Source organism: Trichomonas vaginalis, chromosome V (assembly GCF_026262505.1).
Source record: "Trichomonas vaginalis G3 chromosome V, whole genome shotgun sequence".
In the NCBI taxonomy this organism is placed as follows: domain Eukaryota; phylum Parabasalia; order Trichomonadida; family Trichomonadidae; genus Trichomonas; species Trichomonas vaginalis.
Window position 1 is genome coordinate 6757003 of NC_067207.1, and position 25190 is coordinate 6782192.

Below are 25190 nucleotides of genomic sequence, written 5' to 3' on the forward strand. Positions count from 1 at the left end.
GCTGAACCTGAGGCTTAACAATATATTGTTAAATTCAAGAATTTCAAAATGAAAAAAAATGTCGCATTAAAATTTTAATATTTATCCAATGATGTTGAATGAGATCATAATGATATTTAACATGAATTTGGTGGTCATATAACAAAATTTGTTTATTACTATCTCTTTCCTTTTATTGAATAATGATTAAATCTTGTAATCGTTCGTTGTTCTTATGTTTTACAATACTATGAACAGTACTCCCAAATGAATTCTCAAGCATCATATCTGCACCGTGTGAAAGTAGAACTTTTAAAGTTGAATATGATTCATGAGTGGCTGCAATATGGAGGGCAGTTAATTTATGAAAATTATTGTTAGCATTGATGTTTGCGCCATGTGAGATAATTATTTCTGCAATTTCTGGAGAATCGTAAAGTGCAGCATTATGAAGTGCCGTTGTACTGGAACTATCAGTTGCATTGACATTTACACCCAATGAAAGTAAATATTCACAAAGAGGTGGATAGTGAAATGCTGGTGAATTAATAAAGCAAGATTCTATATCGTTAGTCATATCTAAATACATTAAAAAGGCATGAAGATTGTTGTATTCACAACATGCCTTAAAATCAAACTTTAAACTATATTCATTCATAAGATAACTGACAAAATCAATGTTGTGTGAAGCTATTGCGAATTTCATGCATTTTGAATCCGGTGTTTGTGCCTTCAAACATTCATGTATGATATCAGGTTTTCCTCCCAAAAATGATAATGAAAGGCATTTTTTGGTTATTTCTGGGCCATGTAGTGTTATTAATAGCTTAAAGCAATTAACAGCACCATAATAACAACATAAATCGAGTAATGAATACTTTGTGAAACATGATGGATAGTAAAAACCTTTTAATTTTTGATTTACATCAAAATTCTCACTTTCTATGAAATTTATAAATGATTTTTTATCATCATGCATGATGGCTTTGTAAATTGTGTTTTCAGAGTGGACATCTAAAAGATATATTGAAAAATCACCACAATTTAGATGAAAATCTTTAATGATCTTATCATAAATGATCTTATACGACGTATTATACCGATTATTAAGTTGTGATGCACGTAATATTGCACTAACAATCTGTGATGGCGAGAAATACTTGGTTTCAATCAAGTTCTTTTTGATATCATTGTAAAGTTTGTTGAGTTTATCTTCATTGGATGTATTCAGTCTGTATAGATCATTGAATGTGTTGTAATAATCTTTAAGTAACTCTATGTATTCTTGAGAGTTCGTGTTGCTGCTACTCATATAAAAATAATAATTCATAATTTGAATGCAAATTCAATTTTTGATAGCAATTCAATTTAATTATAACTCGGTTAGATTAAGTTTTATGTATGTATTTAATGTGGACAGTTTTATTTTGAATACATGTAGAATACCGTAGGTTGAATAGCCCGAGACCAATTTCAAAGGTCGTGTACCAATAAAAAATTTTGAATCAATTTACACAACGTGCCCATTTTACTCACTCAATATTTGAGAAAATAATTCAATTTTGAGAAGAATGGTCCTCTGCGTTTTGAGTGAGTGACGAAAAAAAATCTCAGAAAAATTGAATGAGTTTTTATGGCCATGAACCAAATTTGTGAAGTTCCCGTTTAAAAAAATGCAACCAAGAACACGAATTCCCGAGTTTGCAGAATTAGAAAACTATAAAAATCTTGGGCTATTGACCCAGATGCAACTCGATTTACTCTATCGAAGAGTAAATGGCGAGTCTTATCAACAAATACGGAATGTTTACTCAATTTCAAAGACGACAGTAGCACGCGCAATCATGCGCACTGCTACTTGTCGTTCATGGACAAAAGGTCAGTCAGGGGGTGGTATGACCCTTTTGTCACTACCAGATGAAATGCAGTTCAAAAAACTTGTTCAAGAGATGGCAGACGACTTGAACTGTATTACAACATCAATGGCCATTGCTGTCTGTACGGAATTACAAAATAGGAGATTAAAATTTGCGGCGCGGGTACTAATCGCTGCAAGATGCCCGCATCTTCTAGCGAAGCTCGATGATTACTGCCCATCGCCATCCCATGGCTGGCTTAATCATATCGCCACAAGATTGTCAATTCGGATTGTGAGCTCCCAAACTATTGATATGCTCCGACCCTCTACCTGTGACGCAAACCATATTCGCCAATTTTTCCTCTCCAAGCATAGATACTTTGCCCGCAGGAAGAAGTTTATTGCGAATATGGACGAGACAATGCTCTATTCCAAACGTCGCTATAAAGTTCTTACTGCTGGCCGGAATCGCCCAGTTCGCGCTGAAAAGTCTCAGCTTCCACATCTTACAGGGGTCTGTACCATCTTTGCAGATGGTACAACTATGAAGCCAATGGTGATACTTCCACAAAAGAAGACCCTTGATGCGGAATTGGAAGATCTGGACGCCTTTTTTGTTCGCTCCGAGAGTGGATGGATGAACAAATACCTTTTTATGGTATACTGTATCATGTTCATCTGCAAAGTACAGGAGAAAAGGTCTCAAATGAATGTGTTTGATGCCCAGGTACCTTTTCTCCTAATTGTAGATGGTCATCCATCCAGGCTCTCTTTCTTGGCCGTTCGCCTCTTGAGCGCCTTCAATATCGAGCTTCTTGTTCTCCCAGGCCATACATCTCATATCTTACAACCTCTTGATGTTGGGATTTTTTCTCTCTTGAAGGCCCAATTCAAGAAGTTGTTTGATATGGCGACTATCCGGTACGATCAGCAAGGGCATATGGTGATCAATTATGTATGGAACGCCAGAGAACTGCGCTATATCATGGTTCGCAGCTTCCTTGATGCATGTAGTGTGTCTTGCACAGCTACAAACATCGAAAATGCTTTTAAAGCAACAGGAATCTATCCATTGGATATGAACAAACCTCTTGCTTCCAGATACATTGTAGCAAATGGAGTTCCTCCTGCAAGGCCCAATTTTGTCAACGACAAAGTCCTTACAGATCCAAATGTGATGATGCAAGTCTTCCAAATGGAATATGGACGCCCCATGCAGCAACAGGATTGGTATTTCAATCTGTTTGTGGTTATGCAATCTGTTTTGGCCTGGAATGGAGCATATGGCCAGGTTCTTAGTCGTGAGTTACATCTCCTTTATCCTACTGCAGGTGGATTTCAAAAAATACAATTAAAATGATATAAAGCTGAGGAGCTCCAGGGTGAAGAGGAATTGATGAAGAAAAGAAGCAGCTGCATAATGGAGTGAGGAAGCATCTTGATGAAGAGAGGAAGCACCTTGATCAAGAGAGGAAGTACTTTGAAGAAGAGAGGAAGCACTTTGTTGAAGAGAGGAAGCACTTTGATTTAGAGAGGAAGTACTTTGAAGAAGAGAGGAAGCATCTTGATGAAGATAGGAAGCACCTTGATCAAGAGAGGAAGCATCTTGATGAAGAGAGGAAGCACTTTGTTGAAGAGAGGAAGCTGCATCTTGATCAAGAGAGGAAGTACTTTGTTGAAGAGAGGAAGCACCTTGATCAAGAGAGGAAGTACTTTGAAGAAGAGAGGAAGCACTTTGTTGAAGAGAGGAAGCACTTTGATGAAGAGAGGAAGCACCTTGATCAAGAGAGGAAGCATCTTGATCAAGAGAGGAAGCATCTTGATCAAGAGAGGAAGCATCTTGATCAAGAGAGGAAGCTGCATGTTGGAGTGAGGAAGCATCTTTATCAAGAGAGGAAGTACTTTGAAGAAGAGAGGAATCACTTTGTTGAAGAGAGGAAGCATCTTGATGAAGAGAGGAAGCATCTTGATCAAGAGAGGAAGCACCTTGATGAAGAGAGGAAGCTGCATGATGGATGCATGATGGAGTGAGGAAGCATCTTGATGAAGAGAGGAAGCGTAAGAACCGATAACATTTACAAAATATTAAATTTATTTTGTAAATTTTCCAAAAGCCTTAGTACCAATGTAATATAAATGCTCCAAAAATACCATCCCTCCTTCCAAAAGCGTAAGAACTGATAACATTTACAAAATATTAAATTTATTTTGTAAATTTTCCAAAAGCCTTAGTACCAATATAATATAAATGCTCCAAAAATACCATCCCTCCTTCCAAAAGCGTAAGAACTGATAACATTTACAAAATATTAAATTTATTTTGTAAATTTTCCAAAAACCTTAGTACCAATATAATATAAATGCACTAAAAACCCAACTGCCAATAGCATGTATTCAAAAAATGCAATTCAATACAAATTTGATTGCATTTTTTGAGATGGAAGTGTATCTGAATTCACAATTGTAATCCACGAATACACTTCCATCTCATTGATAAGAGGCTAATGTTTTTCTCATTAATAAGGCGCTGTTGGCCTCTATCCATAGCCGAAGTGATATTAACGTATGTTAACGTACAAAGTAAAAACATGTTTTTTCTTTTTAAAATCATTTAGTAATTAATAATATTTAGCACTCATAGTAAAAACATTAAAATTTATAAGAATCGTTATGAAGAAAAATTGAGAACTTATGATTTTTATTTAAGAAAATGATTAAATAATATATAAATAACCATATAAACAACATTTTAGATTCCTCTGAAAAGGGTATCTCAAATTGGTCTATGACCAATTGAATGGTTCGCCGGTTATTCAAGGTACGGTATTTTTTCCTAAATTTAGGAAAAATTACAAAAATTTTCCAATCCATGTTTATATAATTTTAAAGAATCTTCTTTCAACAATAAATTGTTTTACTGAAATATCTTTATGCTGAGGTTATTTGTCAAGAAATTACTGTCTCAAAAAAAAAAAAAAAAAAAAAGGTAGTGGGGCTTCCAGGCACTTCGTGCCCTCTAGCCCCGAAGATGTTTAGAATAAATGAAGTTCTTATATACGGGTCTTCCAGGAGCTTTTCACAAATTATATATGTTTTCATGTTTTGTCAAGACTTCTTCGTAAAATCAGACAAAAATAATGTTTAGGGTAGAAGGTTAGATATAACCTCTTTTCTAACCTCTTTTCTACCCTCTTGAATTTTCAAGACTTCTTCGTACATGTTTTGTCACTTTTCTGTCACTTTTCAGGAAAAAACATTTTTATTATTATATATAAATGAATTTTACAAAACCACCGTTACCGTTCTTTGGAAATAAGAGTAAATGTAAAGATATTATATTGAGAGAACTTAAGAAACTACCGAATGGTCTAACATTTGTAGATTTGTTCGGTGGAAGTTTCTATATATCTCATTTGTGCCATACTGTATTTCCAGACTCAAAGATTATATGCAATGACTTCGACAACTATATGAACCGTCTCAAACATATTCCAGACACAAACAATATATTGAAAGAGTTAAAAGAAAAGATACCTATAGGTAAGATGGAACGTATACCATTAGATAAGAAAAATATTGTGAGAGAGGTTTTGAAAAAAGCAGAATATATAGACTGGGATAGTATATCTGCTAGACTATTATATAGTGGTGCTATAAGAGTTCATGACATTGAAACACTTATGTCAAAAGTTTTATATCTTAACTATACAAATGTTTTCAAAGAGAACATAGAAAAATATATTGAGGGTATAGAGTTTGTGAGATGTCATTGGACAGAGTTGTATGAAAAATATAAAGACAAGGAAAATGTTTTCTTTATAGTGGACCCGCCGTTCTATAACACATGGGATTTTCAATACCAAGTAGACTGGACTTTGAGAGACTCTTTAGAAACTTTAGACGTTTTACATAACCATCCATGCTTTTACTTTACATCCGATAAAAGTGGTTTGGAAAGTGTCATGAGATGGTTAGAGGACATACATGACTATGAGTTTAGATACGATAAGATAGAATATGAGAGAGGTCCTATAAACTGGAGAAAGTGTCATAACAAAGAAATTTTACTAGTAAGTAAATGTGGTTTGAAATCGGATTGTTAGTTTTAGGTTTTTTCCATTGTGTCATTTATTTATTTGACGTGGCAGAAAAGTACAGAGAATATGAAGATGAACCAATGCCTGCAAATGTTCAGTATATGTACTCGTAAGAGATATTTTTATCTAATATTAAATGGACGCACAGAACTTAGCGAATGCACAGCAACCTGGACAACCAAACCCAGAGAATATTCCAAATGAAGTTAGAATACAAACTGCAATGGCAAACTATGGTCAAGTGCCAACAGATGTACAAATGCAAACTGCCATGTCAAATGACGCTGCGTTAGGCTTGCCACCATGGTATGCAAATATGAGATGGAAAGAGTTTTATACAAACCCTGAAGTGGGATATAAACAACTCTATGCAGATGACGCGAACACAGGAGTTGACCCAGAATATGTTTTCTACCAGAGGAGAAATAGAATGTATGAGCTCCAGTTAAAAAATGCAATGGAACTCAACAGGAAACGTAAGAGACTAGGCGGACATTAGATTTTTACATATAGTAAAATGGGTTTCTTCAGTAGTATTGGAAACTTCTTTCGAAATGTTGGAAGAGGTATATGGAATGGAATAAAAACCGTAGGAAGAGGAATTTGGAACGGTGTCAAAAATATTGGTAAAAGAGTAGGTCAGTTTGTTGGTATTATACCTAAAGACCCTGAACCAGAAGAGCAAGCTCCTGTTATACAACAGCCTGAACCTGCACCACAGTCTAGTTGGCAACCAAATCCAACACCTCAACCGTATTAAAATTATATTTTTACCGTTCGATAGTAGTTGTATATGAAACTAAGTTCTAAGTAAAACGCATGGTATAATGGAATTATTCTTTTTCTTCCATCTGTAGTAAACCATACTTGAAAGTCTGAAATACTTCCACTCGGTGGTTCATATAGCTTTGTAGGTTTTTCGTAAAAGTCATTTGCCAAGCATAAAAAAGAGTTTTGTGCACCAGAAAATGAAGCATGAACTATAATAGCATCTGAGTCGAAAACATCTTTAAATAAATATGGTTCATCTCTTGCATATCGACTGTAAATATTTGCTAAAGGAAGTTTGACTTTCTGATTTAACATTCTTTGCAAATAATACCATGACATTGCAGTGAATTCTGTATATATTTGTTCGTCTTTATTTGGATTGTCTTCGTAGATTTGAAATGACACTTGTGAATTTTGTTTGTCATATACAATTCTCACATAAAGTGTGCTCTCGGTATTTGCATATTCATCAGCATATTTTGCATAACATGAATTTATTTTATCTTCTATATTTTTTAACGCAGTCTGTAGAGAAGATGAAAGGTCAACTTGTATTAGCTCAATTTCTTCCCACATTTTTCGTTTCCCTTCAGATATATAATCTATATGAAACCTTACAATAAATGGAAAACTTTTATCTTCTACAGACACAAACTTCATTCTACGAAAGCCAATAGCTTTTGTGACAGATGGGTCTCTTAGCCATCTTAATGGGTAGTCAAAACGATAGCCTTCATGCTTTACGGTCTCTGTCTCAAACTTTTGACCGACATTCGTAAAAAGTTCATCTAATGGTTTAGTTGTAGCAACTCTTGAATTTTCTTTTTCTATTGGAAGCATATTTTATCTAGAATAAAAATGTCGAAAGATATTGCTTCCATGAGAGAAATACAACACAACCGACAACTCATTATGCAAGCTCTAAATAAGAACACAACAAACTTTTCAAACTATTCTAAGATATCTGAGTCATTGAAAGAAGGAAACTTAAAACTGACGATAAACCCAATGACAGACGAGTTTCTGTTTCAAGACAACAAGAACCATACTGTTTGTATAAATCCAACAAAAGGAACTTTAAACGAGAAACCTATAGATGAACTTCTTTTGAAAGCAGATATTGACAACAAAGCTGACAAAGAGTATGTAGACGATGCAATAGCAAAAGAAGAAGAAAGAGCTAACAATGCTTATGCAACAAAAGAACATACTCATCCTGAACTAGCAGACAAAACATATGTTGACAATAAAATGTCAAGTGAAGTGACAAGAGCTGAAAACGAATATTCTAAAAAGACTCATACACATTCTATATCTGAAATAACAGACTTAAACGTTAGCCTTGAAAAGAAAGCGGATAAGGAATATGTGGCTAGTAAGTTAGAGAAGAAAGCAGATAAGGAATATGTGGATGAAAAAGATAACGAAATGAAAGAAAGGGTTGACTGGTACCATGAATGGACATCGAAGACTTTTAAAGTTAAAGCCGATACAGGATGGGTTTCAGGATGTTTAGACCTTAAAGCAGATAAAACTTATGTTAACGATGAGTTAGAGAAGAAAGCAGACAAGAACCATACACATACAAGTTTTACAACTGTTGCTATAGAAAGTATTGAAGGAACGGTTGAAGAAACTGGTGGGGATGCATTATATTGTAAACCTCCTAACTTTCCACAAGGTTTAACATCGGATGACGACATAACGACGATGTTAAACATTAGATGTAAAGATGTTTATGTCATGAAGGATGAACATAATATTAAATTCACTGCTCAAGATTTATATGACAAGAAAGCAGACAAAACAGAGCTTCAAACATTAAAGACAGAAATACTTCAAACATTATATCCTATAGGCTCTATTTATACGTCAATGAACTCTACCAGACCAGAAGTAGTACTTGGTCTCGGAACTTGGACTCAAATAGTCGACAGGTTTTTGTATTGTGCAAACTCTTCAAAGGAAACAGGTGGAAGTAAAACGATTTCAGGTGCAAATTTACCTGCGCACAGTCACTACATAAATTTAAGTACATCTGAAGCAGGTTTGCATAGTCATAGATTTTGGGATTGGTCAGGAATGACAAAAGGTAAAGGATATGATGTTAAAGAGGACGTTAAGTTTGCTATAAATTGTTACTGGAGTAACACTGAGGTAGGAGGAAGCCATACACATCGCGTTTCAGGGTATACGCAAACAACGGGACAAAGTAAAGACTACATGCCACCTTACATGACAGTTTACGCATGGTATAGAAATGCTTAGTCGTCATTTTCAACTTCTTTAGCATATTCGTCAGGAGTTGTCTTATATTTGTTAGGAACTGTCTTTGAAAGTATACCACCTTGAACTTTGACAAGTTTGAAACGAGGTCTGACAATAGTAGTTTTATCTTCTGCTTGCAGTCTGTACATTTTGCCATGTTTGCCTAAAACTTCATAATATTCTCTTGTATACTTTCTTCTATTTTTACGAACACGAATGTGAGTACCTGTCGAGTTCCCATTGTTGTCATAGTCAATAGTATTTTCATATGGGTCGCGTTTAGGTATTTCTATTTTTACTTTGTCACCTTTCTTAAGTTTGAAGCCTGGCATTCTTTCTTGTTTGTCTCTTTTGACTAAACTATTAAATATATAGTCTTTCTCTAAGTCGGGGTTGTTTTTCATTTCTTCGGGGGAGTGGTTTCCCAAACCTTTTTGTTTACGGCTATTGTAAATATTTAAAACTTGTCTCATCTTTGCCATGGAGAATGTCTATACTTGTCGTCATATGACATTTCATTTGCTTCACCACCTTGTGGTTGGTTTAAGTCTCTTAAGATTTTTATACAACTGTCAATGACACCAAGAGCAGAATGGTTTTGGTCGACAATGAAATATTGGTTTACATTTTTTGAACGCAGATAGTTTTTAATATCGTCTGATTTGAAAGAACTTTCACAGTCAGATGTCAGTTTTGTTGGATGGTATTTGTCAACGAATATTGTCAAAGCAGTTTTCACATCTAAAATATTTTTGGACCATAATGGTATGGCTTCACAGTATCTTGTGTTTTGACCGACAAATATTAGCCAGTATGGTGGTCCATCTTCTCTATACCTCGGAATGTTTTCCAAGATATCCATAAACCAAGCATTTGGTGTTGAACTAAAGATTTTTATCATGAGTGCTTTCTTTGTCGCTTTAGAAACATAGGGGTCCTTGTTTGGATTCGTCATTTTTTAACCCATAAGAAATGGGTTTATTTGGCGCATTAGCAGGAGTTGCATCCAGATTTTTGCCCGCAGTGGGAACAATAGCCAGAGGTGTATTTGGAGTTGGAAGGAAGATTTTGAGTACATTAGGTATACTTAAAGAGAAAGCACAACCTATTATACAAACTGTACAGAAAGGTTGGGATGTAGCACGAGATGCAGCAAATCTTATTCCAAATCCTGAAACAAGAGGAAAAGTTCAAGGATGGATGGACAATGTAGGAAGACAAGCAGGAAACTACTATAACAAAGCAAATGACTACTATAACCAAGCAGGGCACTATATGGACCAAGGTGAAAGATTCTTTAACAGAGGATATAACCATGCACAACATGGGTAAACAATAACCAACCTCAACCGCCTCAAACGTGGGGAATGTAAATTTTTTACTGAGATGAAATGAACAATACAGCATTGAGACAAATGGGTTCAAGATGGATTTGTCGACTTCCAGCAGTTACACAAACGTGTTTGTCAAGTTCTTCCTATACCTCAGAAGTTTTAGACCGACTTAAAAAACCTAAACAACCAGTTGAAAACAAACCAAACTAAAATTTTTTACTGAGATGAAATGACCGAAGAAGTTGAAACGGTAGATTTGACACCACAAACAAAAAGTTCAGAACCATTGTCAAAACCTGTCAAAGAACTTACAGATGAAGAAAAAAATTCAATAATAGAAAGTGCCAGGTCTGGAAATACAAACCCTAACTACAAAGTCACTTTTCATAGAAATGGAACGGCTAGTATCTCAAAAAAGAAACAGACTCTCACAAATAAAATATTGAAGTCTGAAGGAGCTTTCGAGACAACAGATGGAAAAGTTTACTTCACTGACCAACAGTTCATTATAGAACATCTCATTGACTTAGAGTCGAAATATTCTAAACTTTACAACAAACACAAAAAGTTGAAAGGAAAACAAAAACAGATGGCATATGATATTTACGAAGATGTTGACGACACAACTGTTCCAGCAAGTGAGGTAAAGTCAGAGGAACCGAAAAGTGACGAAAAACCAATAGAAGAAGGTGAGCCAAAAACTGAAGATAAACCAAAACCAAAGTTTAGTCTCCAGACTAAACCAAGCCAACCTTCATTAGCTGGTATGGGTTGGCGTCAAAGACTTATGGCAGCAGGCGGTTATGTAAAGTAAAGAAAAAAAATATTTTTTTATTTTTATAAAAATGCCCCCGTATAGAATGGATAGAAGGTCTGCTAGAATAAAAGCAGAGTTAGAAAGATATGGTTGGAGAGTTTCGAAGAATTTTAAATATAGGAAGGGAAGACCCATAAAAGTCTATGACAAACTGGCTGGTCTTCGCTATGAAATGGACTTAGAAACAGCACGCGCAAACTATCCAAACAGATTAGAGAGGTTAGAAGAAGAACGTCTTATGGACATGCCTTTCAATGTTAGTGAACCGCAAGTTGAAGGACACGACGGCTTTGCCAGATTCTATTGGAAACATGACGAACAATTGCATCCTTTGAGAAGGAAAAAAGGAAAAGGTGAAGACAAACATGCTCCCATGGAAAGAACAAGATATGCATATGAAAAGTACCGTGAAGTTAGAAGTCAAATTACATCTGGTCGAACCTTTACAGTAAACTTTGACGAAGGAAAGAACAAAGAAGGCTTCATGGGAGTACTTGCTGCCATACAAGACGGAAATAAGAAAGGATACAATCTCAGACTAACCGTAACAGATTTGGACGGTCACATTTACTATGCACATGGCAATGTCACAACAGCTGCACAACTTCTTGACGCTTTCAAGACTACAAAGAGAGAACAAATGGTTGACTCCGACTCAGACATTTTGAATGCAATTGAAGGAATTGCAAGTGTAAAATTTGAATGGTATGAACCTAACCCTCAAGCAGTCAGACAACATGCTGGATACTTCCCGTTCATAAATAAGTCTGACATTGACTTGACAAGGTATGGAATTTACAATTCAATTGAAACAATTGTCAATGAACCTTGTATTCTTACATGTCTCAGGAACTCTGGTCTTGTTACAGATGAGAAGATGAAGTATCTTGAGTCATGTGTGAAGACAAGGTACATTCTTAGAGGTCAATTGGCAAAAGTTGCACCGTTGGCAAATGTCAATATCCGAGTCAACATACCTACAGCTAAAGGTTCTTCACATGACGACTATGTTGTTGACAAAGACTTACCATGGTTGAAGATTGTAATTGTCCACAACCACTTCATGTTGAACGAAAGTCTTACAAACCCATTGTTCGGAAAAGGCAAGTGCAACATTGTCAGAGCTGTAAACATTCTTTTCGAGAAAGGTTTGTTGGAACCAATTCCAGATGACAAGCTGACAGAAACTTTTGTACCAAAAGACGAAACAAACTTTTCATTGTTAGCAAGACCAAAAGTTGTTCCAGACAAAGTTATAGCACAAAAGAAGTACACTGTTCCAAAAGGAGTTGGATTGTTCGGATACCAACCTGAACCAGAAGAACTTCCAATGAGGTTGCAAGAACTTCAAGATGCTATAAACAAACTTCCATTGAGACATCCAATTGACGTCAAATTGTATTGGAGAGCATCTGAGTTAGGTCAGAAGGTTTTATATGAAACAGGTTGCTTCGACGATGTTTATGAGATACAGGAGAAGTTTCTCAGAAGATAAGAGACTCACTTGAATTTCACACGAACTGGACCAATTGGTTGCGACAAGTTCGACTCAATGAAAAGATATACTATGTCGACCTTAACGCTGCGTACATGAGGTTCGTCCAATATATCCCGACTGGAATTCCAAACGAAGACGGTGAGTTCCCAGGAAGGAACTATACAGTTGGAAAAGTCATACAACAACTGTATGATATTAGGAAAGCTTCAAACCCCAAACTTGCAATGACACTCAAATTGCTTATGAATTCGACATGGGGATATTCCATTAAGAAACCTCAAGAGATGAAGAGTAAACACTATGAGAAGGTCGACAACTTTGTTGAAAGGTTTTCTCCTTTTGTTTTGAAGTACGAATTACTCAAGGTCAAAGTGGCTTAGTAACCACATTAAAACCTATTGTCGAACATTGGTCTTACCCTCAGTTCGCAAAGGCAGTCCTTGACAACTACAACAAATTCTTCTCCGAAGTCAAATCCAAAGTGAAGGTTTACTATGAGAACATTGACGCACTCATGACGAACGAAGAAGGTACAACAAACTCATTGAAATGGGTAGTCGGTGAAAAGATGGGTCAATTCAAATTGGACAAAATTTTCACCGAAGTTCATGTCCTCTCCAAGCGTAAGTACTGGGGCATACTTGAAGACGGCACAGAAATAAAACATTGCATGAATAAAAAATTTTTATTCGAATTTGAATCGGACAGGTCGAGTTACACCATTCTTGGTCTCAAACTCATATATAACCTTTTTTGTATTTTCGTCGACTATGGCACGAGACACGAACATTGACCAAACGGACAAAAAGTGTCATTTCAGATGGTCCGCAGCCAATCGCATTCGAGCACTTCGAAGAAGCCTTACGTTCCAAGGGAGAGGGTGTCTGGTGCAAGGCAGAGGTCATGAGACTCTACGAGCAGTACATCCTCAATGCCTGGGAGGACAAATCGTCCTTGGATTGGCAATTCTACCAACTCCTCTGGGACGACCTCCTACGCAACTGGGATGACGAAAGAGTCCAATTCAGTCAGGAACTACTTGTCCAAATTATCCTTAATTTAAGCCGCTTACGCAACTAAAAACTTAAATTTACTCGGGGTTTCCCCCTAAAATAAAATTTTTTTACTCTTAGAACCACTCGAGGTTCTCCTTACGGTTGTTGAGCTTGTCACCGTCAATGTGTCTGACCTTCGTCTTCTTGTTTGGATTTGGAACCCATTGAATTGCGACAAGCTTGCCCATGGAGATTGAACCGCGATTCCGAAGGTAAGGTTCAAGTGTCCCAAGTTGTTGAGGACTGGGGTAAGAACCTTGCCGGTCTCCTTGTTGCGGATTTGGTATGGGTAGGGTTGGGAAATTTCGTAAGTGTCATCGGCAACAAGGGTTGCCCAAACTTCCTCTTCTTCGTGTTTCTCTTCTTCCTCTTCTTCTTCTTCTTCGTGTTTCTCTTCTTCCTCGACAATTCCTTCCAATTCTGTGTTCACGAATTACGGTGTTGGAGGTTCTGTCCTTTCCGAGTACCTTCCAGATGGCGTCTATCTCTTCGAAGAAACGGTAGATGAGTCTGGCAAGGTCTCGGTTCTCTCTCGCGTAAATGCGCAAGGTTTCCGTCAAATCGTTCAGGACTTTCTCATTGGAAGCTTGGTTCATGAGGAACTCACCTTTAAGTCCCTTCATCTCTTCCATAAGACTACTTTGGAGAGTCTTAACGGTGTTTGTCAGATGAGCTTTCAAATTCAAAATTTGAATTTGAACTGGGCGCTTGTCTGGCAACATTGAAAGGACATCTGCCATTGTGTTCGGCTTCGGTGCTTGTTCGGACATCGAAAAAATGAAGTGGTTTGAGAATGACGGTTTTACTTCAAAAAGCTTGTTATGACGGTTAAGTCATACAACAAGTTTAAAATAATATCTTGTTCTTCTTCTGAACGTTTGTTGTCTCTTCCGATAAAAGTTTCGAACATGAGAACCAAAAAACGTTTTTTGAGATTGCGGAAGAGTTCAGGCAAACGTTCATATTCTGGATATGTTGGGAGCAGTTCAAAACATCTGAGCTGACTTTCGGACAAAATTGGGACAATGTCAGAAAATTCATCTTTGGTCGGACTGCTTGAAGGTAAGTCCCTTACATGTAAGTAGCTCTGGTAAAGTCTTCTCATTTCTGCTAACTTTTGGAGTATAGCTTCGTAGTTTAGAAGTTTTAATTTTAATTGTCTTATTCCACTCTTGACATCTAAACGGTAACTATCCATGAGGTCAAGAGTAGCTTTGGTAGCTTTAAGTGGAGCTATCTGTTCCTTGACTTGTGCAATTTTGGTTGCAATTGTGGTTTGAGCTCCTTCAAGTTCGCCGTCTATGTCGTTCTCAACACCTTCAACCATAGCTTGAAACTCTTCATCGGTCCATTGAGATTGGTGTGGGACGAATTTAACTTGCTTCATTCAAAAAATGAAAAAAATGTTTTTACTCAAAGCGTGCCATGTATATGGCTATAAGAAACTTACCAGAAGGCTTCTTCTTCACATGAGTCTTTGGCAACTTGAGTGTTGGTGTTGGAGTTGGCTCTGAAATTTCAAATCTCTCTCGAGCGCAACAACAGATGTCAGAATAACATTCCCCACTGTCCTTCTTGCCACCATAAATTGTATATTGACCGAACTTGCATTTGCAGGAAGACCGGTCAATACAAGGTTCACAGTTGAAATAGTTGTACACAAACCTGTTGAGTACGAGTGTGAGTAAAAACATAAAAAAAGTGAAGTGAAAATGAGATGTTTACTGTAAAGGTACGATGTCGCCTTCTGTGTTTATGAAGAACGCCTGACCCGAGAAGTGTAAGAGTCCTCTGAGAATTTGGGCAATTCGTACAGTTGGGTTCTCTCTGTTTGGAAGTTGTATCCACGGACGCTTTGCAAAGAACTTCAAGAGGGTTTCTTTCTTCATCTCTTTTATGTCGTCGAAAGGAGTGTTTTCTGGTATTTGCAGGACAATTCCAGTGTCAATTTCAATTTTAAGCGCACTTCTTCCAGACACCCAGCCTGCAATGGTCTTGTTTGACTTCAGATGGCTCAGGTAGTTCCTAACTAGCTCATTTATCTCTATAAGGTAGATTGCCTCATCTGCTGGGTCTATGTCGGTCATTGTTTCAAGACGAGTCTTTTACTTTTTCAAGACGAGTCTTTTACTTTTTCAAGACGAGTCTTTTACTTTTTCAAGACGAGTCTTTTACTTTTTCAAGACAAGTCTTTTACTTTTTCAAGACAAGTCTTTTACTTTTTCAAGACAAGACCCGTTATTTTTCAAGAAATTTTTGGTGTAAAGTTCTCAAATTTGAGAACAGTGGTCTTGATTGAAGACGATACCCGTACTTTTTCAAGACAAGTCTTTCACTTTTTCAAGACAAGTCTTTCACTTTTTCAAGACAAGTCTTTTACTTTTTCAAGACAAGTCTTTTACTTTTTCAAGACAAGTCTTTTACTTTTTCAAGACAAGTCTTTTACTTTTTCAAGACAAGTCTTTTACTTTTTCAAGACAAGTCTTTTACTTTTTCAAGACAAGTCTTTTATTGTTTCAAGACAATGTCCGACGTACCACCAACCGAGTCCATTCCCAAGCCAGAGGAACCTAAAGCACCAGCCCCTGCACCTCAGCAACCTCAGTTCCAGCAAGTACCTCCGATTTACTACCAATTTCCACCTCAATGTTACTACCCACCACAAGGCTTCCCGAACTACCCTCCTCAGCCTATGCCTTACTGCCCTAACCCTTGGATGTTCATGTCAAACCCTCCACCCCAATTCCAATTCCAATCTCAATCCAAGAGAGACCAAGAGTTCGAGGAAGGTCTGAACCGTTTACGCAAAGAGTATGCCACAGCCCCTATGGAAGACGACAGGCTTTCAGTCTCTTCCCTCAAATCGACCGATTCGACTCGTACCACAGATTCGGTTCGTGACCGTGAAGACTACCTCAAGCAGTCTGAGAGACTCTTCATCCTACAACCATTTACAGTTGGAGCTCTCAAGAACATGCGCAATTACGAAGGTCAGACACCAGCTGGAGACCGCAAAACAGACGTACTCGCAAGAGCAGTCCAACTGGTCAAGACAAAGACTGAGATAGTCGACTTCATTCTTGCAGCTTGCCCATACAAGTAAAAAAATAAACAATTACGAGTTAAACTTTTTATTCTTTCTTTTCTGAGTTGTTTAGAGCTGGTTTCTCTTGTAGAAACCTTTCGTACTCTTCCATGGTCATGTAATTGCGAATTTGGTACGCAATTCCAGGTTCGTTGTTTTTGAACCTTATGTATGTAACGCTTCCATCCTCCTCAGGGAAGTAAGCTGCTAACATCTGACCAAGTTTTCTCGGTGACTCGGAGCTCATAAAAATGTCACTTTTTAAACGTTAAGTTTTTAGTCTTATTTTACCCTTTGTTTACCCTTTGTTTGTCAAGGTAGTATTGGAGTGCAATTTCTCCAAATTCTCTGTGTCGGAGTTCTTCAGCATTTTCCAAGGTGTACCTGGAGAACTCAAAGAAGTTGTCAAGAAGATACTGCCATGCTGCTCTTCTGAGTTCGTCGGTATTTTGGAAGTGTTGCACCTTCGAGTCTTCGGACATGAAAAAATGACACTTTTACACCCAAAAATATATTTTAGGGTAGAAGGTTAGATATACCCTCTTTTCTACCCTCTTTTCTACCCTCTTGAATTTGTCATGAGTTTTCCCGAAATAAAAAATAAAGTTGGTTTTTTTAAAAAAATATTTTTTTATTTTTATTGTAAGAACATGTTAGCAACAACAGCACCAAACTCTTTAGTCATGAACCCAACTTCAATGTTAGTAGAGATGAAAAGCTTCATTCCTTCTTCATATACTTTCGAAACAACAATCCAGAAGATAAAGCAAGAACTTCTCCAAGGAGATTTAGATTGCACTGCGAAAGATGAAACAAATGAACAGTATCTTTATGAAATGCAGGATATTATTGACCATCTACCTAAACTTCCTGAAATCCAACAACAAAAGCTCACTATTCCAGAATTCGATGAAATAGAAGTCAAAGCAACTGACTCAGTAGAAATAAAGAAGTTCATACGAAAGGTAAACTATGAGTTTCTTGGATTTCATTGCAACCACAAAGTCATGGACAAAGATTGCGATATGGTATATAAGAACATCTCTGACATATACAAATCTGGGGAGTTTAAGACCTACGACAACTTTGTTTCGTTAGTTGCAAAATGTGTATGGCAGATAAGAGAAAAGATAGAAGAGGTAAGGTATGGAATGAACAGATAAAACCCGCAACTTTTGAGTTAAAGAGAGCAATTGACGCCTTAGTCATACTAGCAGGTAAGATTTCAATGTACAATGCTAAAATGAACCCACAATGTTCAAAATGTAAAGCAGCAATGAGGAAATATAACTACTCCGTCAAAGAGATAGAACGTATGCGAAACGACTATGCAGATTTAAAGAGGGAGGCAGAAAAGCCAGCAGAAGATAAAATGGACATGTTGACATTTCTGAACAAAAACTATCCAACAGCTGACGATTTCCTTCTATCTGATGTCAAGAAGAAATATAAAGAAACATTCGGCATAGTTAAAACATTCGATGTACTGACAGAAGAAATAGAAGCTACGAAATTGTTTAGAATTTCACGAATTCACAATGTTTACCATGTAAAACGGTTATAAAATAACTGGGGTAGAAAAGAGGGTATATCTAACCTTCTACCCTAAAATATATTTTTATTGAATTCAGCACAAAATTCATGAGTAAAATAATTTTTAGGGCATGTGTCAAACCGTTGAGTTTTCACAAAATTTTAAAAATAACGTTTACCATGTAAAACGCTTATAAAATAACTGGGGTAGAAAAGAGGGTAGAAAAGAGGGTATATCTAACCTTCTACCCTAAACATTATTTTTATTGACTTTTTACAATTTGAACTTTGTTCGCGTAGATATGAATTCTGAAAGAAGTATGAGGGTCTTGTATGACTTTGTACTTCTCCCATAGTTCATGTCTGTCAAACTTACCTGCCATGGACTCTTTCATAAGTTCCATGAAATCGTCTTCGGACAATCCAGGGAAAAGTATGATATCAGTAAGTATTCTCTTTACATCCTTACTTAAACTCTTGGCTGTCTGTACACAAATGACAACAGAGATGTTAAAGTGTCTGAGCTTCTTAAGAATTCGACACATGTCTTGTTCTCTGTTCTTTAACAAAGATGAGAAGCAAAGTCATCTAAGATAAGAAGACATCTATGAGGGTAAGTCTTCCAATCGTAACGATTGCAATTTCTTCGAAATGTATTCTATCTCTTTCTGTTTGTTTCTGAAGTGTTTCTTCTCTAATATTCTCTGCATTTCCTCATTTGGGTCTTTAAACTTCGAATTTATATACTCATTTATAGCATTGTACTTCAAAACTCTTCTTTGGTACTTCTTTATCCAATCTAACAACTCAGAGTCTTTTATACATACTAACTTAGACTTTTTATATATCTTTGAACGAATTTACGGTTTGGTCAAATTGACCAGAAGTACTTACAAATGACAACTAAACTCATAGAATGGGTTCTTCTCATCTAGTTCTTGTTGTTGTGCAGCCATTTTAAGATAAGTGAAAGTCTTACCCGACCCAGGTGGTGCGATTAGACCTGTTATACCATTCTGAGCAAATAAGAACTTGTCATGTATGGGTTTTATCTGAGCATTTTCTAACTTCCTCTTGTTCTTGTTTAAAACATTCTCAAATTTCTTTGTCAATGTCAGCAAACTTTTTTTTCTAACATATTTTTAGAAAAATTAAAATTTTTATCTTTTTGAAAATGTCTAGCGATTTCGCTATCTATATTCGAGACAAACTTTTCGACAGCAAAACATCTGTCGACCATAAAATCTTACATAGTGTAAACAAGAAAGGTGAATTTGTTCTAAAGTTCTGTTTCTGGGAATATGACAAGAACCATAAAACATTACAGAGAGTCTTTAAAATTTGTCAATGACAGACTTGTTGACAGAGATGACGCCGATTGGAAAGATGAAGTCCAACAAAAAGTTCTTAGAATGCAAAGAAGGCACATGCGCTGTTCTTGAAGATGAAATAGAAAACAGAATAGAAGAGCTATTAAAGGACAAAGAACTTTTACATAAATATGGTTGCTGCCAAAATTTGACATAACTCCACCAGAAAAGAAGAAGAAGAGAGAAAGAGAAGAAGTAAAAGAAAAAAAGTAGAAGAAGAGAAGAAAGAACCAGAGCCAGTTCCAGAGAAAAAGAAATTTGACATGTAAAAAATAAAATTTTATTTTTAGAACATTTCTGGGTCAATGTCAATGTTCTCTTCCTCTTTAGGAGCAAACACTGGCTTAGACTCTAAAATCTTTTTACCAATTTACCTTGAACTTCAACTATCTTAGACTCATAATATCATAGTCGTCTGCTTTCTTTGGTTCATAAGGTATAACAAGTTTGTATGCTTTGCCTTCTTTAAGGTTTTGAGAACCTTCTGTCAAAATTTTCTTTGACTGCTAACAAACCTTCTATGTCTAAGTCTTCAAATTTCGCACCATTTTAGTCACAATAGCAAACTTAACTGGTTCGATGTTCCAAACTTTGTCAAATGTAGACTTTTCAAAATGGTAGAAGTAAACATTCAAATAAGCGAATGGGTCTAGTTCTTCTTTGACTTCTGTCATGTACTTATTACTGAAATATATTTCGTCATCTTTTCTATCGGATAAAAAAATATTTTTTTAAAATTTACTCAGAAAAATTTTTCTTTGTATATACGCCGTTCTGAACATCTAAAAGACTTTTGACATTTGCCAAGAATGTTCGTTTAGACGCTGCATATAACCATACTCTTGACAATATTGTTTATATTCATCGTACAATGACCTTTCATCTAAACACTCAAAGTTAGTCTCATCTATAAACAGTTCATATACACTCTTGTTTGCTTCTAACAATGTTTGTCTTCTTCGGTATATGGAATTTGTCTTGGATTGAACTTAGAAATATCTAATGTCATGAAATATGAGAACAAGTGGTTGTAAAAGTTAGGTGTCAAAGTTTCTGCTAAGTCGTCAAAATATTCTGTATCTTGCATATGAGAATCTGACGTTCTGACAACTACATATCTTCTGTCAGAACTTTCTAACTTCATCGGAACACATTGTTTGAAACCATAATGAAGTTTGCAACATTTTCACAAACTCTTTGGTCTTTATACTTTTCTTTCAACAACTCCAACTTTGTCTGTTATAAGACTCTTCAAAGCATCTGAGTTTAAAACTTTTGTTGTATCTATGCTTTGAAGTTCGTTACATACTATAAGTTTCATATTCTCTATTGAAGAGTTAAATTTACCGCAGATGTTTTCTAAGTTTGTCATATTCGGATTCGAATAACCTTCTAACAGTTTGCATAAGATATCTGTAAAGAAGTGTTCTTACCAGTTCCTTGTTTTCCAATTATAATGAGAGCAGTTTCATTTTTAGCACTTGGATGTTGTAAGATGTTTGCAAACCAACATAAGATATACTCATAAACCTTTTCGTTTCCATTGCATATAATTTCTTTGACATGGTCTAACCAAGCTTCTATAATATTTTCTTTCCATTCTACTTGTTCGTATTTATATCCAGTGAAGATAGAATAGAAGTTTGGAGAAGGTGTATAGAACTTTATACCTCGAACTGAAAAATCTTCTAACTTTGACAATAAGATATCCCAAGCATCTAACATCTTCATGCCAACTTGTACGACTTTTATTTTCTTAAGTTTCTGTCTACATTCTTGTTCTGAAACTATTGTCGCTCTTGGTTTGTTAAAGACAACATCCCATTCTTTCATGACATAACATTCTGGGGCAGAGTCAACATAAATGACTAAACGTTTCAAATTCTCGACTGCTTTGTTATAGTCTCTAAATGGACACATATTTCTGAATGCTTGGAAGTCATAAAAATCTGAAACATCTATTCTGTACATTTTTATAAAAATAAAAAAAATATTTTTTTTTATTCTTGACGTTTGTTGTTCCATTTGTTGCATTTGTTGTTCTTGAGCTATTTGTTGTTGAAGTTGTTCTTGTAATACAATACTTTCACCAGTTGCATCTTCCAATTCGAAACTTTCTGCCGTCATTGACAAATACATAGGACATAAAAGTTTTACAGGAACAAAGTTTGCGTCAACTAAGGTTAAGTTTATGTTTGCTAAAGTTTTGAGTTTACTAAAGCTGAAAACTCTGCATTCGAATGAACAATAGGCAAACCAGCAGAGAAAGTGTATGTTATACGCATGAGTATCTTTTGGTCATAGTAGTTTCTGTCGACATTCGAATAGCACTTTGAACCTAAGTTTGAAACAATATATAAAATAGGTGTACTTAAAGTCAATGGAACAGACAAACCTTGTATGACACCTTTTTCCTGTTATAGGAAACTGTTGTAGTAAAAACCAGATATAAGTTTTGTATTATAGCTCATATCGTTTATACTAAACTCAGTCGGACATCCAAACATAATGAAACCTGCTCTAGTTGCAGCACATGTTACATCCGTCCTTAAAGTATTAAATAAGTCAACAAAACCTGTTGGTGGTATATCTGAGTAAGTATCTTCAAAGGAGTATTTTTTACCATTCACAACAATAAAAGTCTTCTGGTGTCAAAAGAGCAAAACAGGCTTTAGTCGTCATTGTGTTTAAAGTTAGTTTACAATATCGTCCTTGAGGACTTTGTAAGTTTGTTTTATAGAATTATATGACTCAGGGTTTTTAGTCGTAATAGTATAAAACCATTGTGTCTTCTGCCATTTACTTAGCAACTAAATTTTATATGAAATGTTGTGGTCGTCAAATATTTTTATGACGTCTGGGAAACTATATTTTAAGTTCAACGTTTCACCTCCTTTCATAACGTATATCTTGTCAATGACATTATATGAAACACCACAGCAAGCAATGTCGGGTTCTATTTCTTTGATGTTTATATCGTCTGCCTCTGTCAAAAAGTTTCAATAGTTCTTTCAAAACTTCATGAGGTGCAATGACATATGAGTTCACTTTTACAGGTTGTGTTCGACCAAGTTTAACATTATACCCAAAGCTTGACAAATCTTCTCCTGAGTTTTAAGTTTGTCTTTAAGTTGTTGGTAGTCGTTTCGAATATCTGCAACAGAACTTAAGTCTCTGCTAACTTCAGGATATGTTGGTTGTTCTTTTACAGGAACAATTGCTATACCATCTTCGTCTTCGTATGTTTCCCCACTTCAACATCTCTGTCTTTGACATTGACAACAACACTTTGACTGTTTGTTGAGTTGGTGAATTTAACTTCACATCTGCCACCGCCATTAAAACCTTTTGAAACACTTACGCTTCTATTTTTCGGAAATGACATTTTACTTAGAATAAAAAGATGGACGTATTCGAGTATCTCTTCGAATTGAAGCAAAAACAAAGTTTACACACACAAACAGTACAAATACATTGACAGAGTAGTTCTTTACACAAACAATGGAAAATGTTATAGAATAGCAATATTTGCTGAACCAAAATATTTTCATAAAGCAAAGAAAGTTGTATAACCGAGATGGTGAAAGTTCTTGACGTTGACAAAAATATAACAACAAACGACCGATATTTCTAAAGGTAAGTTTATAATACAATATTATATCAAAACTGGCGGTACTGTCAATATTTGACGGAGAGAAGTCAGTTCAAGAACAACTTACTGACCTCTGCCAAATCTGCTCGATGGAAGCTGTCGTTATGCCAATCTGAGGAGCCCCAGCAGGTTTCATCGAACGAATCTTCAAAAGAGCATCTTCCGTGAAAAGTGCTATTGGTTTTGTAAAACTTCTTTGCTTTCAATTCATTTGGACCGTCTCTGTCACCAGTATATTGTATTTGAAACTGTACCAACAGTTGAAATACCACCCATAAAGTCTTCTGAGTCAGCAAATGGAATGCCAAGCCAAAAGTTTGAACGGTCTCCATTGTATATTGAGTGTTTTGACCTCCTGTATTAGTCCATACTTTCACATATGCATAATAGAACTTTGCATTTCAGGTAAGGGTTGTTGTGAAGTTGTTGTTAAAGTTCATAGCATCTAATGTCAAGTTGTATGACCTCATATCCTCAACTGTGGAATATTCTTCTCTTGGATAGTATTTGCCATCTATGTTTATATGGTATTTAATACCAGGGTTGTAGAAGCAAGAATAGTCATTTTAGTTCGTCTGAACAGTACAAACATAGTATCTGCATGTTTCATTGCAGTGTTAAGGCAATATCTGTTCTTGCACCTGGGTCAGCACTTTGGTTTCCAACTTCACCTGCAAAGTCTTTGACAGATATTTGGTGTATAGGGAACATAAGTGGAACTGCAATATATTTGGCAGCTAAAGCATTTGAAATATCGGGTCCAACATATAGACTGCAAGTCTGCTTTCTATTCTCTTGCATTCAAATTTTTCGCATGTGAACTTAACTGGGTCCCAAGCAGTTCCAGCAGCATTGAAATAATAGTTTACTTCAGTGTTGAGGTTTGAAACCAAAGTCTAAGTCAACTTTGTCTTTGCAAAATTCGGCGAATGACGTTTGATTTGTTCCCTTTACGTCTGTAAGAGTGAATGGGTCTTGTGTTGGTGCAATGACTAAGTTATTTTTGCTTGGAGTAAGTTCGATAGAAATTTTTCCTGCCCAGTTTGGCAAGTATCTTAAAAACCTGAAGATGAGGAAAAGATGACAAAGGAACTCTAAGTTTCAATTTTACTTTGGTTACTGCTGCTGCAGTTTGTCCAGAAAGGTTAACATAAACTCCTGGAACGTTAGGGTCAAGTCTTCTTATTTTTCTCAATAGTTGCATACTGGTCTGTTTGTTCTCTCGCTTGTGGTTGTACTGAGTTTCTCAAAGCGAACCATTCATAGTTGCCCATGTTACTGTTTGAACTAAGTCAGAGTTAGAATATATCTTATATCCCATGAAAACTTCTGGAGCATATTGGTATCCGACATAGAAAATTCCATTGCAACCTTTCTTGTCAGACAACTTGGCAGAAGGTTTTATTTCAATGTCTTGTTCCACGTATAAGAAAGAGTTGTCATAGAAATAATATGAAACCTGTCGCATGCAATATCTACTGTTGTTGAAGAACCTTCTCCAAACTCACCTACGTTTCCATAAGAAACAGCAGTTGTATATTCGTAAGTTCCAGGAACTATTTCTGACCTTCTAATGGCATTGTCGCATTCGTTATACCATTCGGAAACATTTCCATTCATAGCATCCAAAACTGTTGGCGTTATATTCTGAGCGGCGTACATTTCATATGAGTAAAATATAGAATAGTTGGATTTATATGTCATAATAGAACCCACGTGGACCAAGCTTTACTTTCTTCCTGACTGAGTTTTTAACTCTTCTTTTTCCTTCATTGCCCTCTGCTTGAAGTTGTTGCATCTTTGCATTATGTATCTAGTATGTTGCAAATTTTCCATGCCCTTTTTGCCTTTGGACTCTGGTCGCCCATCTCAG

At 36.1% G+C, this 25190-nt stretch overlaps 15 protein-coding genes and 5 pseudogenes across 20 annotated transcripts, besides 2 other annotated features; 10 read left to right on the forward strand and 10 right to left on the reverse strand.

The window, feature by feature from the left end:
• Nucleotides 1-172: 172 nt before the first annotated feature.
• TVAGG3_0290480 (spectrin binding) lies at nt 173-1291 on the reverse strand (the record flags this gene model as incomplete). The annotated part of the gene is made up of 1 exon (XM_001580267.1): nt 173-1291. The coding sequence occupies one exon, from the start codon at nt 1289-1291 to the stop codon at nt 173-175; it is 1119 nt and encodes a 372-aa protein (XP_001580317.1).
• A 361-nt stretch (nt 1292-1652) lies between these two features.
• Nucleotides 1653-3197, forward strand: TVAGG3_0290490 (DDE endonuclease family; the record flags this gene model as incomplete). The annotated part of the gene is made up of 1 exon (XM_001580268.1): nt 1653-3197. The coding sequence occupies one exon, from the start codon at nt 1653-1655 to the stop codon at nt 3195-3197; it is 1545 nt and encodes a 514-aa protein (XP_001580318.1).
• A 167-nt stretch (nt 3198-3364) lies between these two features.
• TVAGG3_0290500 (SLEI family protein family) lies at nt 3365-3847 on the reverse strand (the record flags this gene model as incomplete). Its single annotated transcript, XM_001580269.1, has 1 exon — nt 3365-3847. The coding sequence occupies one exon, from the start codon at nt 3845-3847 to the stop codon at nt 3365-3367; it is 483 nt and encodes a 160-aa protein (XP_001580319.1).
• A 954-nt stretch (nt 3848-4801) lies between these two features.
• Nucleotides 4802-4891: a terminal%2Cinverted (terminal inverted repeat of Maverick transposon ID:TVAGG3_0290510).
• Nucleotides 4802-25190: part of a mobile genetic element that runs on past the window's edge.
• TVAGG3_0290520 (phage tail repeat-like family) lies at nt 5113-5940 on the forward strand (the record flags this gene model as incomplete). The annotated part of the gene is made up of 1 exon (XM_051229113.1): nt 5113-5940. The coding sequence occupies one exon, from the start codon at nt 5113-5115 to the stop codon at nt 5938-5940; it is 828 nt and encodes a 275-aa protein (XP_051098843.1).
• On the forward strand, nt 6071-6422 carry TVAGG3_0290530 (uncharacterized protein; the record flags this gene model as incomplete). Its single annotated transcript, XM_001580270.2, has 1 exon — nt 6071-6422. A coding segment is annotated over one exon (352 nt), but the record flags the coding sequence as incomplete, so codon positions are not given.
• On the forward strand, nt 6452-6694 carry TVAGG3_0290540 (serine threonine-protein phosphatase family; the record flags this gene model as incomplete). The annotated part of the gene is made up of 1 exon (XM_051229114.1): nt 6452-6694. The coding sequence occupies one exon, from the start codon at nt 6452-6454 to the stop codon at nt 6692-6694; it is 243 nt and encodes an 80-aa protein (XP_051098844.1).
• TVAGG3_0290550 (uncharacterized protein) lies at nt 6697-7545 on the reverse strand (the record flags this gene model as incomplete). Its single annotated transcript, XM_001580271.1, has 1 exon — nt 6697-7545. One exon carries the CDS (start codon nt 7543-7545, stop codon nt 6697-6699), a length of 849 nt encoding a protein of 282 aa, XP_001580321.1.
• On the forward strand, nt 7564-8973 carry TVAGG3_0290560 (phage tail repeat-like family; the record flags this gene model as incomplete). Its single annotated transcript, XM_051229115.1, has 1 exon — nt 7564-8973. One exon carries the CDS (start codon nt 7564-7566, stop codon nt 8971-8973), a length of 1410 nt encoding a protein of 469 aa, XP_051098845.1.
• TVAGG3_0290570 lies at nt 9946-10346 on the forward strand (annotated as a pseudogene). The gene has a single exon. A coding segment is annotated over exon 1 (401 nt).
• TVAGG3_0290580 (phage tail repeat-like family) lies at nt 10537-11121 on the forward strand (the record flags this gene model as incomplete). The annotated part of the gene is made up of 1 exon (XM_051229116.1): nt 10537-11121. The coding sequence occupies one exon, from the start codon at nt 10537-10539 to the stop codon at nt 11119-11121; it is 585 nt and encodes a 194-aa protein (XP_051098846.1).
• Nucleotides 11168-13300, forward strand: TVAGG3_0290590 (annotated as a pseudogene). The gene has a single exon. A coding segment is annotated over exon 1 (2133 nt).
• Nucleotides 13752-14447, reverse strand: TVAGG3_0290600 (annotated as a pseudogene). The gene has a single exon. A coding segment is annotated over exon 1 (696 nt).
• TVAGG3_0290610 (uncharacterized protein) lies at nt 14480-15064 on the reverse strand (the record flags this gene model as incomplete). The annotated part of the gene is made up of 1 exon (XM_051229117.1): nt 14480-15064. The coding sequence occupies one exon, from the start codon at nt 15062-15064 to the stop codon at nt 14480-14482; it is 585 nt and encodes a 194-aa protein (XP_051098847.1).
• Nucleotides 15087-15371, reverse strand: TVAGG3_0290620 (uncharacterized protein; the record flags this gene model as incomplete). The annotated part of the gene is made up of 1 exon (XM_051229118.1): nt 15087-15371. The coding sequence occupies one exon, from the start codon at nt 15369-15371 to the stop codon at nt 15087-15089; it is 285 nt and encodes a 94-aa protein (XP_051098848.1).
• TVAGG3_0290630 (uncharacterized protein) lies at nt 15399-15764 on the reverse strand (the record flags this gene model as incomplete). Its single annotated transcript, XM_051229119.1, has 1 exon — nt 15399-15764. One exon carries the CDS (start codon nt 15762-15764, stop codon nt 15399-15401), a length of 366 nt encoding a protein of 121 aa, XP_051098849.1.
• On the forward strand, nt 16202-16780 carry TVAGG3_0290640 (uncharacterized protein; the record flags this gene model as incomplete). The annotated part of the gene is made up of 1 exon (XM_051229120.1): nt 16202-16780. One exon carries the CDS (start codon nt 16202-16204, stop codon nt 16778-16780), a length of 579 nt encoding a protein of 192 aa, XP_051098850.1.
• Nucleotides 16809-17009, reverse strand: TVAGG3_0290650 (uncharacterized protein; the record flags this gene model as incomplete). Its single annotated transcript, XM_051229121.1, has 1 exon — nt 16809-17009. One exon carries the CDS (start codon nt 17007-17009, stop codon nt 16809-16811), a length of 201 nt encoding a protein of 66 aa, XP_051098851.1.
• Nucleotides 18006-18326, forward strand: TVAGG3_0290660 (organellar and viral DNA polymerase type B; the record flags this gene model as incomplete). The annotated part of the gene is made up of 1 exon (XM_051229122.1): nt 18006-18326. One exon carries the CDS (start codon nt 18006-18008, stop codon nt 18324-18326), a length of 321 nt encoding a protein of 106 aa, XP_051098852.1.
• On the reverse strand, nt 18559-19005 carry TVAGG3_0290670 (annotated as a pseudogene). The gene has a single exon. A coding segment is annotated over exon 1 (447 nt).
• Nucleotides 20404-21636, reverse strand: TVAGG3_0290680 (annotated as a pseudogene). The gene has a single exon. A coding segment is annotated over exon 1 (1233 nt).